This window comes from Euwallacea similis, chromosome 6, assembly GCF_039881205.1.
Source record: "Euwallacea similis isolate ESF13 chromosome 6, ESF131.1, whole genome shotgun sequence".
NCBI lineage: Eukaryota > Metazoa > Arthropoda > Insecta > Coleoptera > Curculionidae > Euwallacea > Euwallacea similis.
The window spans coordinates 3,832,889-3,847,688 of record NC_089614.1 but is presented as its reverse complement, the minus strand read 5'-3'; the positions used below and the strand labels follow the sequence as shown (position 1 = coordinate 3,847,688).

Genomic DNA, 14,800 nt, shown 5'->3' with positions numbered 1-14,800 from the left:
AATGAGACACTTTATTTCGCAGACAGCACTTTTTATTTTCACTTTCCAACAAAAATCGAGAAAAAACTTATCTGGAGCCAAGAGGCCCGAACAAAATCATCCTTTTAACTGCCCTTACCTCTTTTCCCTAGAACCACGCTCAGGCCCTTATTTATGTTAACATCATTAATATCGGATTACACTGGGCCGTCGACCCAGTGTATTAAATCAGAAAAAAAAAGAAATAGGATCGACTTATAATTCTATTGGTAAAATATTTAATTACTCTAACATAGATTATAAAAAAAAGTGGTTCAATTTTCCAAGAATTCTCAAGCAGCAAGAGTCGACATTGTTAAATATCTCTTTCTCATCTAAAATTACTTAATTGTGATATTTATAATTTTTATATCTATGAATAAAGTTCACAGTCTAAATGCAACAAACTCAAAACCAATATACTATAAAAATCAAATTTACAACGAAATAGTGACTAGTATAAAAAACATCAAGGGACAAAAATTGGTCTACAAGTAAATGCTCCATCTTGTTACGTTGCTATTTTTTTTGGTCGAATTACTAGTATGTAGTACCCATATCTCCGCCCCTGATAATCTTGCTCACTATATTGTTTATTCTTGTGACTCTTCATGAAACCATTCTTTGTATAAAATTTGAAATAATCTTTAGATTAGACACTTTGGTAGTTTGGAAATAAAATAATAAAACGATATTTTACGTAAGTCTCTATGATGACGTATCTTTATATAAGTAACTCACTCTAAAATGTGCTTTTCTAAGCATTCCAAGCACGTCCAAGACTCCATCAGCCATCGTTTTTATTCTTTCTGAAACCCCATTGGCAGTCCGTGAATAAGTGGTGTTCTGCTCAATACGAAACCATTTATTGGGTCATACTTTTCTCTATTTCTTTGGACATAATTAGCAGTAGATAGAGATATGGGGCGATAGTTATTTGTTACAATAACGTCTCCTTTTCTGAAAATAAGCGTTAAGTAGCCATCTTAAGACACTCAGGGAAAACTGAGTTACTCATACACCGATTGCTAAGTTAGCATAACCAAGAATCAGTTTTTAGCGGTTTTGATTGTCTTCAGTTCATATATAGCATGATTCAGAGATAAAAACTCTTTTCGAGAGTAGACTAGCTCCCCACGGTTCAAAATCGTATACAGAAAGGGTCAATTTCGATTTGTTATCAAAGTACAGGGAAGTTTACATGTTTGCCAAGTTTTCATTTGGCTATCAAGTAGCTTGTATAATAATTTCAAATTTGGATGACAAAATTGATGATGTAATACACATTGAATGCCGGTCACAGAAGTTCAGGTCTGGACTCCGCCAAAAAATTGTCATGAATAATTTCTAATTTAGATATCTTATACATATATCATTTATTCTGAAAAACTAATGGAACTTCGCGAAACGCACGAAAGGCAATAGGGTAAAACGGAGAGGGGGGGGGGATATATATCCCATATCTTGGCAAATAATTGAGAATGACCCATCTTATGAGTTATTTTGAATTGTGTGGAACTACTCTACCTCCTGGTAGAATACGTACATTGAACTCTTGAGACACCCTATGTAACGCTGGCAATTATTTAGCTGAATATTAATTCCTTAAAACATAGTTTTTCTGACTGCTAGGATATTGTATTGTTATCGAGTTAAAAATGATATCGAAAGGCCCTTGTAAGGAAATAAGTTTATTTCCCATGGGTTCATACCAATACGTAACGAGTACGAATACGTAATAGTAACGAGTCAAAATAAATACTATCAACAGCTCGATGGCAATTTTGGTGACAGTTGTATTTAATCTTTAATTTTTAACAAATTGTTGTAGCAGTAGAAAAAGTATCGTATACAACTTGTACAAAATGACCATTTCCTTAGAAAAACGTTGAGGAATATTGATTTTTGTTCGTTTATCACCCTAGATTATTCTTACAATATAGGATATATTCACACCTCTGAATATTTGCAGAAGGACTTCGTCATTATTGAATTTTAGGAATTCAAATTAGGACAATAATTTCCACAAGGGGACAATGGAGTGATACATGAAACCACTAATTGTCGCTTTTGAAAAGTTTTTAATTTTTTTTTAGCGTCACTGGAAGACATCTCAGAAAACACACTTCCACAACACGCTCTATATCTAGCTTAAACTAGGCTATACAATTACTCTTAAATGCAAGGAGTTGAGCAAAAGTATTAAAAAACCCACTGAATATCACAATTTTTTTTTCACTTTTATGTGTTACATTTTTATCTATGATTTAGTATTTCAAATTGCACCAAGCATCGATAAACCAATACGCTTTATATGAACGCAGCACACTTAACCCATATCTAATTATATGCCAATATCTAAGTATACTTATAAGTTCTAATTAGATATTGGCAACCGCGTAAGACGGCCATTATAAAAATTTAACTAACTTTGATTTCTGCACAAGGTGAATTTTAAGTGTACGTAAACTAACCTGACATTTTTAATTTGTTAACACGAGTTCCAATCTATATATAGGTAAAAGGAAGCCAATTTAAACATATTTTGAAAGTTAGAAAATTGTTAAATCAGAAACGTTTTGATAATTTATTTTCTTACAATTAATTTGTTGTTATTATAAAAACTAAAAGAATAAATGTGCTCATTTTTTAAATCCGATTTATTAATTTTTGCCCAAAAAATTATATAGAACTATATACCCTCACCCCTTAGGAAAATATGTATCATAACATTTTAATTTAGGTGCCAAAATGTGTAGTATATTGATATTCTAAAATTTCATTTCATTTACGTCCCTTCGTAACACTTAAAAAATTCACCTTGTAGACATTTTACAGCTAAATAAATCAAAGAACCTAATCGACTATGTTAGTAAACTTGTACAGAATATAGTGACAAACTAACTGAATTATCTTGCTAGTGAATTTGATAATATTTGAAATGTCAAAAAAAGATCAAAACGGTGTATCAATGAGTACGGGTTACTAATAAATTACTTATCACATATTGTCCTGCTTATATACAAAACCTTAAAACTCCTTGCTATTTTCCATACGTAACTAAAACAAACCAATATAAAGAATCAAAAAAAAGACGTAAACTTAAAAATCATGTATATTAACCCAAAGCAGCTCATAAGATGAAAGAAGTGTAATAATATATAAAACAAGGCGCCACCCTCGTTTAGGTAGTTTGCCTAAGTTCCTAATTTTTCTACTATATACCGAATAATTAGAGACTTTCTGAATACCTCTCCCTTCAAGCAGTGATTACCAATTTGGAAATGAACTTTACCCCCATTTGAATTTTTATAAAAATTGCAATATTATCACTCGACATAAGAATTATAACTATTTAAAAAAATATATCCATTAGAATTAGTTTCAAGTCTACGATATTATGTTACACATATAGACATTAAAAAACAAAAGAAACAACACATTTATTTTATTGAAAATTTACTGTAAATATAAAAAAATATGAAGAGTGACGACATTCCCTGATGAGAATTGTTTGAAAAATTCCAATGCAATAAATTTGTTGTTTATCAAGAATACCAAAAAGCTTTAGAAGCAAAGAAAGAGCCTCTAGAAAAGTAAACCCGCGAGTATTCCTATAGTGAGCCTTCATATTTACATAGATGTAATCATTTACCACAACAATAACAAAAATGGAATCTACGAGTCGCAATCATAACTGATAAAAATATGTATATCTAGGCGATTATAAACCAATATGGTCCATGGCTGACTTTGAAAAATATATCAGTGATTGTTATGTAATGCCTTCTGTAATGTTAAGTGTTAATCATCAACCAAAAATATGTCAAAACATTGTACTCGATCTAGTAAATGCTTCAATATAATCAGATACGGTATCTCAAGCAATGTAAGTACCTTTTACAGCTTCAAAGGAATCATTTTTAATTAATATATCCCCAAATAGTAATATGTAGCGACTGACATGGGAAAATTGTAATTATAACATATATAGGAACTTTCTTATTTACTCAAACACAACACAAAACAGGTAAGGTTTGAGAGATTTTTTCTATGCTACATTAAATTGTACCCAATATCCACTGACGAAAAAAAATGTGCGCCGAATGTGCTTTTCCCAATAATTGACTAGGACTGCTCTTACAGAACCCACTATATAAAATAGGCCTGTCACCTACCAAAACAGGGACTACAGAAAATTATTGTGACCTTATGTTATCCACGGGGCAATGGCACCAAAAACTAAAACTAATTACAACTTTTTACATAATTTTCCCACCGGTGACGGCTATAGTGCCCTTAAAATGTAATCTTTAATATTCTTAAAAAAAAGTATTTAAAACCAAACAGCAAAACTCTTTGGTTTTAAATACTTAAAAAACAAAAGCTGCCTTTGGAAAATAGTGAAGTTCCAACTGCATTTCCCGTGGCTCAACAATTACCTTGCGAATTTTCTTTGCCTCTCCATGAATCAGTGCGCGTGCGAGATGCTTTGGTGTTACGGCCAGAACCGAAGGATTGAGTACGCGACCTTGGTTGTTTAAATCCTGATCCTGCAGGTGCACTCGTTCCAGGTTGAGGGCAGGTGTGCCCTGATGTTTCTAATCTGTGAATAAAGGCAAATACAGGAATATTTAAGAGCCCCCATAACCATATGTAAGTAGCATGTAGAGTTCAATGAAATGGCATTTTATTCGCAATTTGCCTGCATGTTTTAATCCATAATTATTAAGGCACATAGTTTAGTGAATGATGTAGGATACGGTTTGGAAAAATGAATTTAAATTCAAAAGATAAAAACCATACTTTTCTTTTGAGGTAGACGATCTTCTACTACTGTCACGAGACGTGCTCGGAACGGCAGAAATTTGGCTTTCCGATAACGTCCTATTCCTCAATTTCTGGCGATAGCCTTTACCATAAGCAGGCAATATTTCGTTAATCCTTGGCTGGAAAAAAATAAAAATTAAATAACATAACAAATTCTCTCATAAACATCTTTACTTCAACAACCCGGAAATCTTCTATAGTCTTGAACCTAGATAGGTATTTGCTAAGCGTAGAGTTGACGGACAGATGAGTTCCGTGTTTGTAATATTTCAAAAAAGCCCAAAATTTTTCAAGTCCATACAGTTGCCCATTCTCGTAATCTCTTATAGTCTCCTCTTGAAAATCTTCGTAGAGATGAGGTCTAAACTTGACTTCAAGCCCGTAGGAGAAGAACCTAAAGAGACATTCTAAGCCGTAGCGATAGCCTTGCTCGGCATCTTCAAGAGCAAGAGACTTGAATTCACTATACATGGTACGATTAAAGTTCTCCCTAAGGAAAAATGACCAGAAGCGGAAGAGGGTGTTCACCTCGTTGGACTGTCCGATACCGAACCTCTTACGTTCTGAAACACATTCTTTATTCATTCACATATTCACATTATTAAACCATTAACCTTTAAGGCACTTCTGTCTAAATTTGGAGTAAGCTTGCTGTGTGAAGTTATTTTCCTTCAATAATGCATGAGAAGGATGTTGAAAGCTGGGTAAAGCTTGCGGAACGCTTCCATAGCTAGTAGCTAAGTTACCATCGCTGGGACTAGCCCCATAGCTACTTCTGCAATAAAAGAAGCATCAAATAGGTGACAAACGTATGTACACACTTAATTACCCAGTAGAAGTAGTTCTCAATCTATGCTCTCGAACATCCATAATCCAGCCAACATGTTGTTCCACCGGAGGATTGCTTGAATGTCTAGTTTTACGCTTTCTGGGTGTAGTAGGATCAGGTCTCTCATCTTTTACTACAGCATAAAATCTGGGAACGTTTCTATGACCGCGTGCTTTGACAGCTTTCTTGGAAGGCTGAGCTGTGCTTACGTTAGACACGGGCTCAATCTAATGAAAAATGTTAGTAAGAACCTATAACAGAGAAACAATCAGCAATCTTACTATAGGTGGTGGCGGCGGGGGCACTTCTGGATTTTGCACTTTCGGTGCGGGTGGTGCCAACTTTTGAAAGTCTTCCTGGCTTATCACAGTAACAGTTCTGTAGCTTCCCACAGAACTGCGATCCTAAAAATTACCTCCCGGTAACTCTAAAGCATATTTAAAAACCACGAAGATGCATACGAAGTCGTCATGCCATAAGTCTTCTTCGTAATAGTACAAGCCGTCATTGATAGCTTGCTCCAAATCCTGGGTCATTTTAACCCTAGTAGTCCAATCTCCCGTTCTATCGTATCCTTCGTGCTTAGGAGCTCTCGAAGCTTGAGTTACTATTAAAAGTTTGTTCACTTCTCGATCACTCAGTTCGTCAGAATCTTCTTCGTTATTCCTGAAAAGGTCTATGTTTAAAACAGGGTCATAAATGTAACACAATTATTTACCATTCAGTACTAAAAGTATTCTGTCGTCCGATAGGCACATTCTCAAGCTCCTCGTCAAAGTGGAATTCAAGCTCTTCCCGTTCATACTCTAAAGGTTTCGGTTTTTGTTCCTTTTTTCCCTTGTTTTCCTTATTTTTTCGTTTCACTTGCAACCAACTTTCCTCTTCATCATCTCGGTTTTTCTGTTTGCCTACGTCTGATTCATTAGCCTTATTTGTTATATTGCTATCGCCATTAACTTGAGGATTTTCATTTTCCTTATTATTTACAGAATCTAAATTTTCTGGAAAATAAAAACTTGACACTTTCCTTTTGGCTTGGTTAGGCTAGGCCAATAATATTGTCAGAAGTGTAGATGTAGATATGCTATACAGCGTTCTCTAGAGATCGTTTCAATAGATCCCTCATATACAGGGTGAGTCAGAAAGAATGGACCAACACTAAATTGGAGATACTAGTCATCAAAATATTGTGATTGAGTTTAACATGGCTTATACCAATGTCACTGGTTTAAGAGATACAGTATGTTTAAAGGTTAAATTTTATTCTGAAATTTCTCACTAATTAAGAAAGATTTAATAGTATAAATCTGAAAATTGATAGTTTTATATTTTTTTGGTGTGAGAATTGCGAATTTTAAGCTTATTTTGACGTTGTTCTTAGAGGACATTAGTTCTACTGTATTATTTAAATAATTTGAGATATATTTTTTACCTGTTGAGCCATGTTTACAAGTCGAAAATTTAAAAGAACGCTCACTTTTACAGGAAAAATGTACTCTTGTTTAGGTTATCTAAATCTATCGGTTTTTAAGTTATTTGCATTTAAAAAGTTCAGTGTATTTTGATATGATTTTTTTATTCTTAAAAGAAGAAAAGGTACTAATTATAGGAATTTCAATTTTGTTTGATGTAACTGTGAGTCACTTTATTTTGCATCTAATATTTTTATTTTTTAAGGAAACAATAGATTGAATTTTACTTCTGAGTATACCGTCGTACCCCTTATTGAATTACTTTTCATTTGATATAGTACAATGAGTTTTTTTTAAATTGAAATAATTATTGAATTTGAAAATAATTAGTTAGTAAAGTTAGCTAGATAGGGGCGAAAAATTGAACATCGAAAATACTGCATTAAATACCTTCTTTTTAATCAAATTATACACTTTTAAGCTTTTTTTATATCGGGTTTATGAAAGTTATAAATGTATTGCAATACTTTTTACAAGCGCTGTATTATACTCAAGACACGTTTAAAAGTATCATTGGCCTAACTCTTCCAAATAAGATAATATATTCTAAGGAGACCGTCAATGCATTTAAAAATCAAATATAATTTTAATAGATTTTGCCAAGTTAGACATATACCTTTATCCGTAGGGACAAATTCTGCAACGTCAGGGTTCAAATCATCGGAGAATGGAGGGGTTTGCTGCAATTTTTTTACAACAGGAGGCGGTGGCAAAAGTTTTGAAATAATCTCTTCTTTTTCTCCGTTTTTATCGAGTATTGGCCACTTTGTTGGATCATGTTTGGCACGGACCTAAGTAACAAAATCACGTTTTAATAAAATGAGACTCCCTCAAAAATATATATTCACCTACCTTGAAACCAGCAGATAATTCGATTTTATCAGACGAACTAATTGCGTCAAGAATCAAAGAAATATTGCTTGTCAAAGCTTGTACTCTATGAAAAGAAGCTATAAGCGTAACAGGCAGATATCCTTCAGGATCCATTTTCCTTCTCAAAAAAAAATCTCGGTTGAGATTATCTTCGCTAAAGTAATACTCGCTACAAATAAAGCAAAATGTAGAAGGATAAGGTACTCATAAATTATATATTTTTACATTTGGTTTCGAATATACTCTTTAAGGGTAGGACCATCAAGGTTCAGGTAATTATTACTATTAAAGTAATAGGTACCCATGTAAGGTACGACAAAATTTTGGCCGTCTAAAGATCCACTGAACTTTGAGGAAAATTGTGAAAAATCACCACCATTCTCAAAGTATTCAGCCTCATTGAGTCCTCGGTTGTTTCTACCGAATTTAGTGACCACACGTCCTCCTCTATTTCTCCAACGACCTCGAGGAGCTGCAGACACTGGCCTCGAATGCCTATTGTTCTGATGATTCAGGCTTTCTGCCCTCCAGTCCCTATCTCCATCGCTGACAGTTGACTGCACATCACCTAAAATCATTAGTTTTCCTCAGTGCAAATACCAAAACATAAAAATGTTCTTAGTGATTACCTGGGCGATGATCCACATTATTATGCACATTTCTGCGTTTATCGTTTTTATGAGCCTTGCTTAAATCGATCTCTAGAGGCACCCATTTGTGTTTTGAGGATTTCTTTTTGTCTTCTAAGGCTGATGAGTGCAGGTCATTGGCGGGCTGTTGTTTGTCTTTTTGAAGTTGCACCACTGAGGGAGGACTTGCAGATCTTTTTTGCTGTTAAAAATTTTGACACATCAATCAAAGTTTTAAAGGCAAAAAACTTGCGTTTATATTACATACCTTTTTCCCTTCACCAGGCTTTGAAGTTGGAGGAGGTGCCTAAATGTAAATTACAAAAATGTAAAAAACTGTTATATAAACTTGATGAGGCAACTTTTGTTCAACTGAAGTAATATAGTCTTAAATAGGTAAAGAATAATTATCTATGTAAATTATTCTAGGGAGTTACCTACCAGACACAATACTTCACTTAAAATGATTGTGTTAATAATCTACTGCATATTTTAAAGGATATTGAATTGAATTTAAAGTGTATAAATGGCAAAAAGCTAACCTCATGTGAAGAGTCTCCTAGTGAGGGCCAGTCACAAATATCAGAAAAATCACTAGCCTGTAAAAAAAAGCATAGTTAATAACTCAAGATAAAGAAAAACAAATTTATTGTACACAATGCAGGTAGTATTTCTGGAACATGTGCTTAAACAAGAGTTTCCAAAATCAGATATTGTAAATTTACACGAAATTCTAGATACTACATCCGATGTTTATGAAAAATTGGAATCCAAAAAATGGTTCCCGTATGAAATAATTGTAATAACGCATAATAAACAGCCATCAAAAGAGTAAATAGTTGTTTGTATCATGTGGAAAATATCCTGTCCTCCAATATGCTTTCATGGTTGGTGGGTATTCAGTTTATTTAAAAATAATAATATCTCTTTAATATTGGATAATATAAATCATGTATATTTTTTGGTAGATCCTGCATTATTTCTTTTATTTTTTCTTTAAAAGATGCCCATTCGAAAATTAAGGGACATCCCTCCAAGCATTTTTTCTCAAAATAATTTTCAGAATTATAAATAAATATATTCCATGTTTTCGTCGCGCATTATATACACCATTCTATTCACTTGTATATGACGACAATCACTAACAACAAAACTACAATTACCTATTTAAAACTCCAAAGAACAACGTACACAGCCCTTAAAATCACAATGCTAGCATCGACATTGCCAATGGATAGCGGGGCATTGGCAATATTTTTATCAGGTATTCGAATGCAATTTCGCGGTAGTGGAAGAAAATATTGCAATATCGCATTTCAGCAGTTGTGTACACTTTTTTTTGTGAACCCCCTTTGTAAAATATCTATTGAGTTTTACCTACCTACAATACATTTACACCTAAAAATCGATTTTGACGTATTTTTCTACCCTTCTTTATTCCCCTAATTATTGGTATTAACACTATTACTAAATGATTTCTTTAACCTGCACCCTCCTTAACCCCTTTCAGATGTTTCCTAGTATAATATTTTACCTTAATAAACAAATAAATTATTAAAATCAGAGGTGTACATCTCTATTACTTATCATATTGACTAAAACACTAGTAACACCACATCATGCACCACATACCATTTTTTTTTTTAATTTAAAAAAATTGGTATTATGAACCGCTGAACAGTTACAGCTTTGAAGGTCGGCGTGTTAATAAGGACTAAAATAATGTTATGGTGCATTACTAGCTATCAGTAAAATAGATACACCCAATTTAATGGGCACCACAATAAACACAAACCTTCCAACATTTGTTGTTTTTATATTACCGGTACATTTATGACGTTCTAGAGATATAATAAATTTGTGATAACGTTTTGTAATGATTTGCAGCAACAATTGGCTACCTTTGCGTAAATGATCTCTTTTGGATTGATTATTAATAATTCAGTAGGCACTCAAAATGAGTAGTATATTGAATGTACTGTTAAGAGGAATTTTATATGAAAGCATGCCTGTAATAAGCTAGCACTAATTTGCAGTTCATTATAAATGACTTGATCCACGGAAACCATTAACTGTAACTAGTGTTGTTCCTTTGAATCCATTGGTGCATACAAGACTACTGGTTTTATGGAATAGAAAAGAAAGTAAGATATGTGTTACGAGCCAATTTCTAACTTAGTCTATTGGTCCAAAGACAATTGTACTATCTTTATTTGTTTCCGATATATAAAGGATTTTTTAAAATTGGCTATTTTCTATTTTTCATCGTATTTAAACTATTATTGTACGTAAGATAATTATAAATTGAACATAAATGTTATAAAGTTTTTCACGTAGAAACCAGTAGCGCACTGGGTATTTTTGAAAAGTTTTTCATTTTCCAGTTATTAAATTGGATTTATTTATCTCTTTTCATTTACGTTATTAGGGTTATTTTTCATTCCTTTTTAAGCTTCACAATTTTTTACTATTGATGTAGATAAGCAATAGAACTCATATTAAACCATTAAAAACTTTTTTCAATATTTTTTTAAATAAGTATTTTTTTTAATAATTAAACATAATTACATCAATAAAAAGAAAAAATAACAATATTAAAATATATTTGGTGTTCCATATAAAAAAATGTAATTTCATTTAATAACTGAAAACCACAAAAAAATTGAGTCTGCCATTTGATTCTATGCAAAAAAATCATAAGGAATAAATGGAAATAACCAGGTATTCTTTAGATCAACTAACTTCAAAAATTAAGCTCTTGACACCTATCTTACTTTTTTTCTCACCTACCACACAGTAAAACCAACGAAAATTGGCCACCCTGACAAATAAAATAGTTGAAAAAAGTTAAAGCATATTTTTAAAACTCGAAACCGGGTAGTTGATATAACTCAAAATCAACCTTATCCATGCCGTGTTTACACAAGCAAATCAAAAATAGTCTCAGCCATAACATTAATTTTAAAAAATGGAACACAACCTAAAACTTACACCTTGGTGATGAAACTACTAAGAAAAAGCATTTAAGTGACTGGGGTTAGGTAGATAAAACATGTTGTGGTAAGAACGCCAAAAATGTTTTCCTTTATATACTTCAGACAAGGGTAAATATATAAAGCAAGTATTATCAATAGTCTATGTTCCTTGAATATATCACAGGTAGGGTTGCAGCACTATTTTAATGTAGAATATAAATTATTTTACAACTAAACAAACAGAAAAAGGGCAATTAAGGAACTAGTGCTACTTAGAGAAAATGAAAAGAACTGAGAGTTTTAAAATTGAAGTAATGAGAATTCTTCTATGTACTTTCCACGTTTTCCTACATCTGAGGCATGTAGTTTTTTACATGTAATGTATAAAACAGTTGTGAATGAGTATTTATCTAACCCTGCAAGTAAGGCAGGTCTCACTTTTAATTTTCACATATTTTTATTAATGAACACACACTACTGAACAAATGGACATTGGAAGCACTATCTAGTAACTTAGCAGATTGAGTAATTCATTAAAATATAAAATATAGCAAACACAAATCTAAAACACCTCATTAGTAATAAACTAAGAATGCAAATATGTATCAAAATATGAAATTTAAAAAAATAGAACTAATTTAGAAAAAGCACATGAAGTATCATGATAAATATAGAAAAAAACAAAGCTTTTAAAAACTATGAATTTTATGAATGTAGTTTCCTTTCATAATTAGAAAATAGGTACATTGATTGGTAAATACTTCTAATTCATGCACATGTACTTGGGAGAGCCGTTTCAGGTTTAGTACAGAAGCTGAAATTTACCACTGGATAAACATCCTGAAGAAAAAATAATGACAATGACGAAGTATAGTTCAGAAAAATTCAGCCTGGATATCTGTATAACATTATTAAGAAGATATCTTTTTAAAAATGAAGACTTTTCAGGACTTGGAGCTCTCTTTCTAGAGATTTTACTACTAACAAGTCTCCTGACTCTGCGTATGTTGAGTTTATTTATAACTGAGAGGATTGAATTGGGGACATTGCTTGTTCCACTTTTAGTCTTCAAATGTTCAAAAAGCCAGTTTTCTTTATAACGCGTATCCAATTAAAAATTACCTCTAAGTGATTGGAAACATAATTAGATTTCTGAGATAATTGTTATTTGACTTGTTCAAATATGCTTGGCTTCTGGTTTAAGTAACCTTTATTCAATGAAACATATTGATCAAACTAATATATATTATCAAATTGATTTAAAGACTTTTTGGTTTACCAGCTACAACAAATAAACCAATTTACTGAATAAATATGCCTCATTTTAAATGCATTTGAAAATAAGGTATGAGACACAGTTCCTTGAAAAATATAAAACACCACTCCTAGTCATATAAAATAAAAACTCAATCTTTCTCAGCTCAAGAGTTTAGTCAGGAAGTCAGCTGGAAAAATAGTTTCCATACTTATGGATGCTTATCTAGATGCAAGACATACTTGCTACACAGATATTGGTATATGATCATCTATACTCTGCTTGATAACAAATAAACTAGTGCTTGTAACAGAGTTAAAGTCAATAATAAGTAAATGGGAGACCTATGTGAAAAATTGAAAAAAGGTGGCATACTCTTGTTCAATACCAATAATCTAATAACAATAAAATGAAAGAACCAATGCAAAACCGAATTACTGCTGTTATGTCATAGAAATAAGAAAGAACCAATGGGAAAAAATATCCTTAGCCTGCCAAGACTATATGTAAGTCCCAAATGATTATAAACTATATTAATAAGATGACATGCTTAGAGGCTTTATAAAATCTGTAAAAAAAGCATCAAATTATATAAAAATGTTGTGATTTTTTTCAAGATGCAATTAAAAAAACTGCAGAACTTGACATTTCAAAGCTACTGATGGAAGTAGTGTATATTCTCAAATATTTTCACTTTTGAGATGCTTATGGGACTTGAGTCCTAAACATTTTTTATACTGTTTTATAAATTCTCAAAGTATGTCCACGAATAATAAATAAAAAATGAATAAAAAAACTTACATTTGAGTTACTTGGGTTCTGACGTTTCTTTTCATTTTGTTGTCCTCTGGGTTGTCCATTAGTAGCAACTGAAGTTTGTTTCTGAGTCTGTGGTACACTGTCTGTAGCTGAGGGTAAAGGAAATGGTGGCACTCGAGGTGGGTCATCTTCTGAACCAACTTGAATATGTGCCAGCTGAACAACATTTGCTCTGTTCTGCCATGGATTAACTTTTGGTAAAGGTGCAGTGACAAACACTTTTTGTTTATTCTTATCATATGCTTGTTCTTCTGGAGGTTTGACTTCATGTTCCTTATCATCTCGGTCGTCACGCTTCTCTCTTCCCTTTCTGTCATTAGGTTTTTCATGGTACTTTTCTCCTCCAATGCCATTTTGGTGTCTTCGCTTCTTTTTCTCACTTTTACGTTCTTTTCTACTGTGACTGGGAACTGGAGTGAAAGATGCATCATCATCCACTGTTTCGACTTCTCTTTGATTTGGCTTATTATTGGCAGGGTCAATTTTTGCAAAGACAGCTGGTTGGGGCTCCTCTTTGAGTTTAGTATCATCTTTACCACCTACTGGAGATGGCGGTTGATTTTTAAAGTTTTGAACTGCATGTGCATAAGAGCCTCCTGCTTCAGTCTTGTCCTCCTTTAGTGAGGGCTTACGGCCCTCTCCCTTTTCCATTTTTTAATTGTTCGAGCAAAATGTGACGATGAAATATCTTTAAGGGCAACGTTGAGTAAAATTGGCAATATGGATACAAACCATGTTGAGTTCAGGAACGCATGGCACCACTATTTTTGTTCTGCCCACTGCATAAAACTGTCAACTCTACACAGAATAATAAGTTATGTAACGGACCACGCTGAATTTCCCTATCGCACTTTTACTATAAACTACTAAATACTACTTCGCTTTTTTTCAAAAACCATGCATTTTCCGAAATATTTTTAGTTGTTAAACTGTGCTTTTAGGGAATTGATTGTCCGATTGGTCCTTCAGCACACAAAATGGCAGATGACAGAGAAAGGAAAAAATGGCGATTATAAGTCAAATGTCAATTGTCTTTATTATTTTAAAACAATGGTGTTTTTTTTAATGTTCTTACGTAATGAAAGTAAACAAAGCTAAAA

The 14,800-nt window shown here is 32.7% G+C and overlaps 1 protein-coding gene across 1 annotated transcript; it reads right to left on the bottom strand.

Annotated features, from left to right (window-relative positions):
• Window positions 1–2,079: 2,079 nt before the first annotated feature.
• larp (La related protein) lies at window positions 2,080–14,674 on the bottom strand. The gene is made up of 15 exons (XM_066391445.1): window positions 13,683–14,674; window positions 9,194–9,250; window positions 8,920–8,958; window positions 8,652–8,853; window positions 8,248–8,590; window positions 8,002–8,191; window positions 7,766–7,940; window positions 6,396–6,678; window positions 6,139–6,343; window positions 5,959–6,081; window positions 5,678–5,904; window positions 5,463–5,623; window positions 5,023–5,411; window positions 4,825–4,967; window positions 2,080–4,624 (listed from the first exon to the last, which is right to left on the bottom strand). The coding sequence occupies exons 1-15, from the start codon at window positions 14,349–14,351 to the stop codon at window positions 4,450–4,452; spliced, it is 3,381 nt and encodes a 1,126-aa protein (XP_066247542.1). The 5' UTR covers window positions 14,352–14,674; the 3' UTR covers window positions 2,080–4,449.
• Between the last annotated feature and the right edge of the window lie 126 nt (window positions 14,675–14,800).

Bases quoted from the DNA above. Each gene is read 5' to 3' on its own strand.
- larp (XM_066391445.1), bottom strand. From the start codon at position 14,351: ATGGAAAAGGGAGAGGGCCGTAAGCCCTCACTAAAGGAGGACAAGACT. The intron at 8,192-8,247 runs GTAAAAATATAT...CTTTATTTGTAG, and splicing joins GAGTATATTCGAAACCAAAT to CGAGTATTACTTTAGCGAAG. The intron at 4,968-5,022 runs GTAAAGATGTTT...ATTTTTTTCCAG, and splicing joins AAGATTTCCGGGTTGTTGAA to CCAAGGATTAACGAAATATT.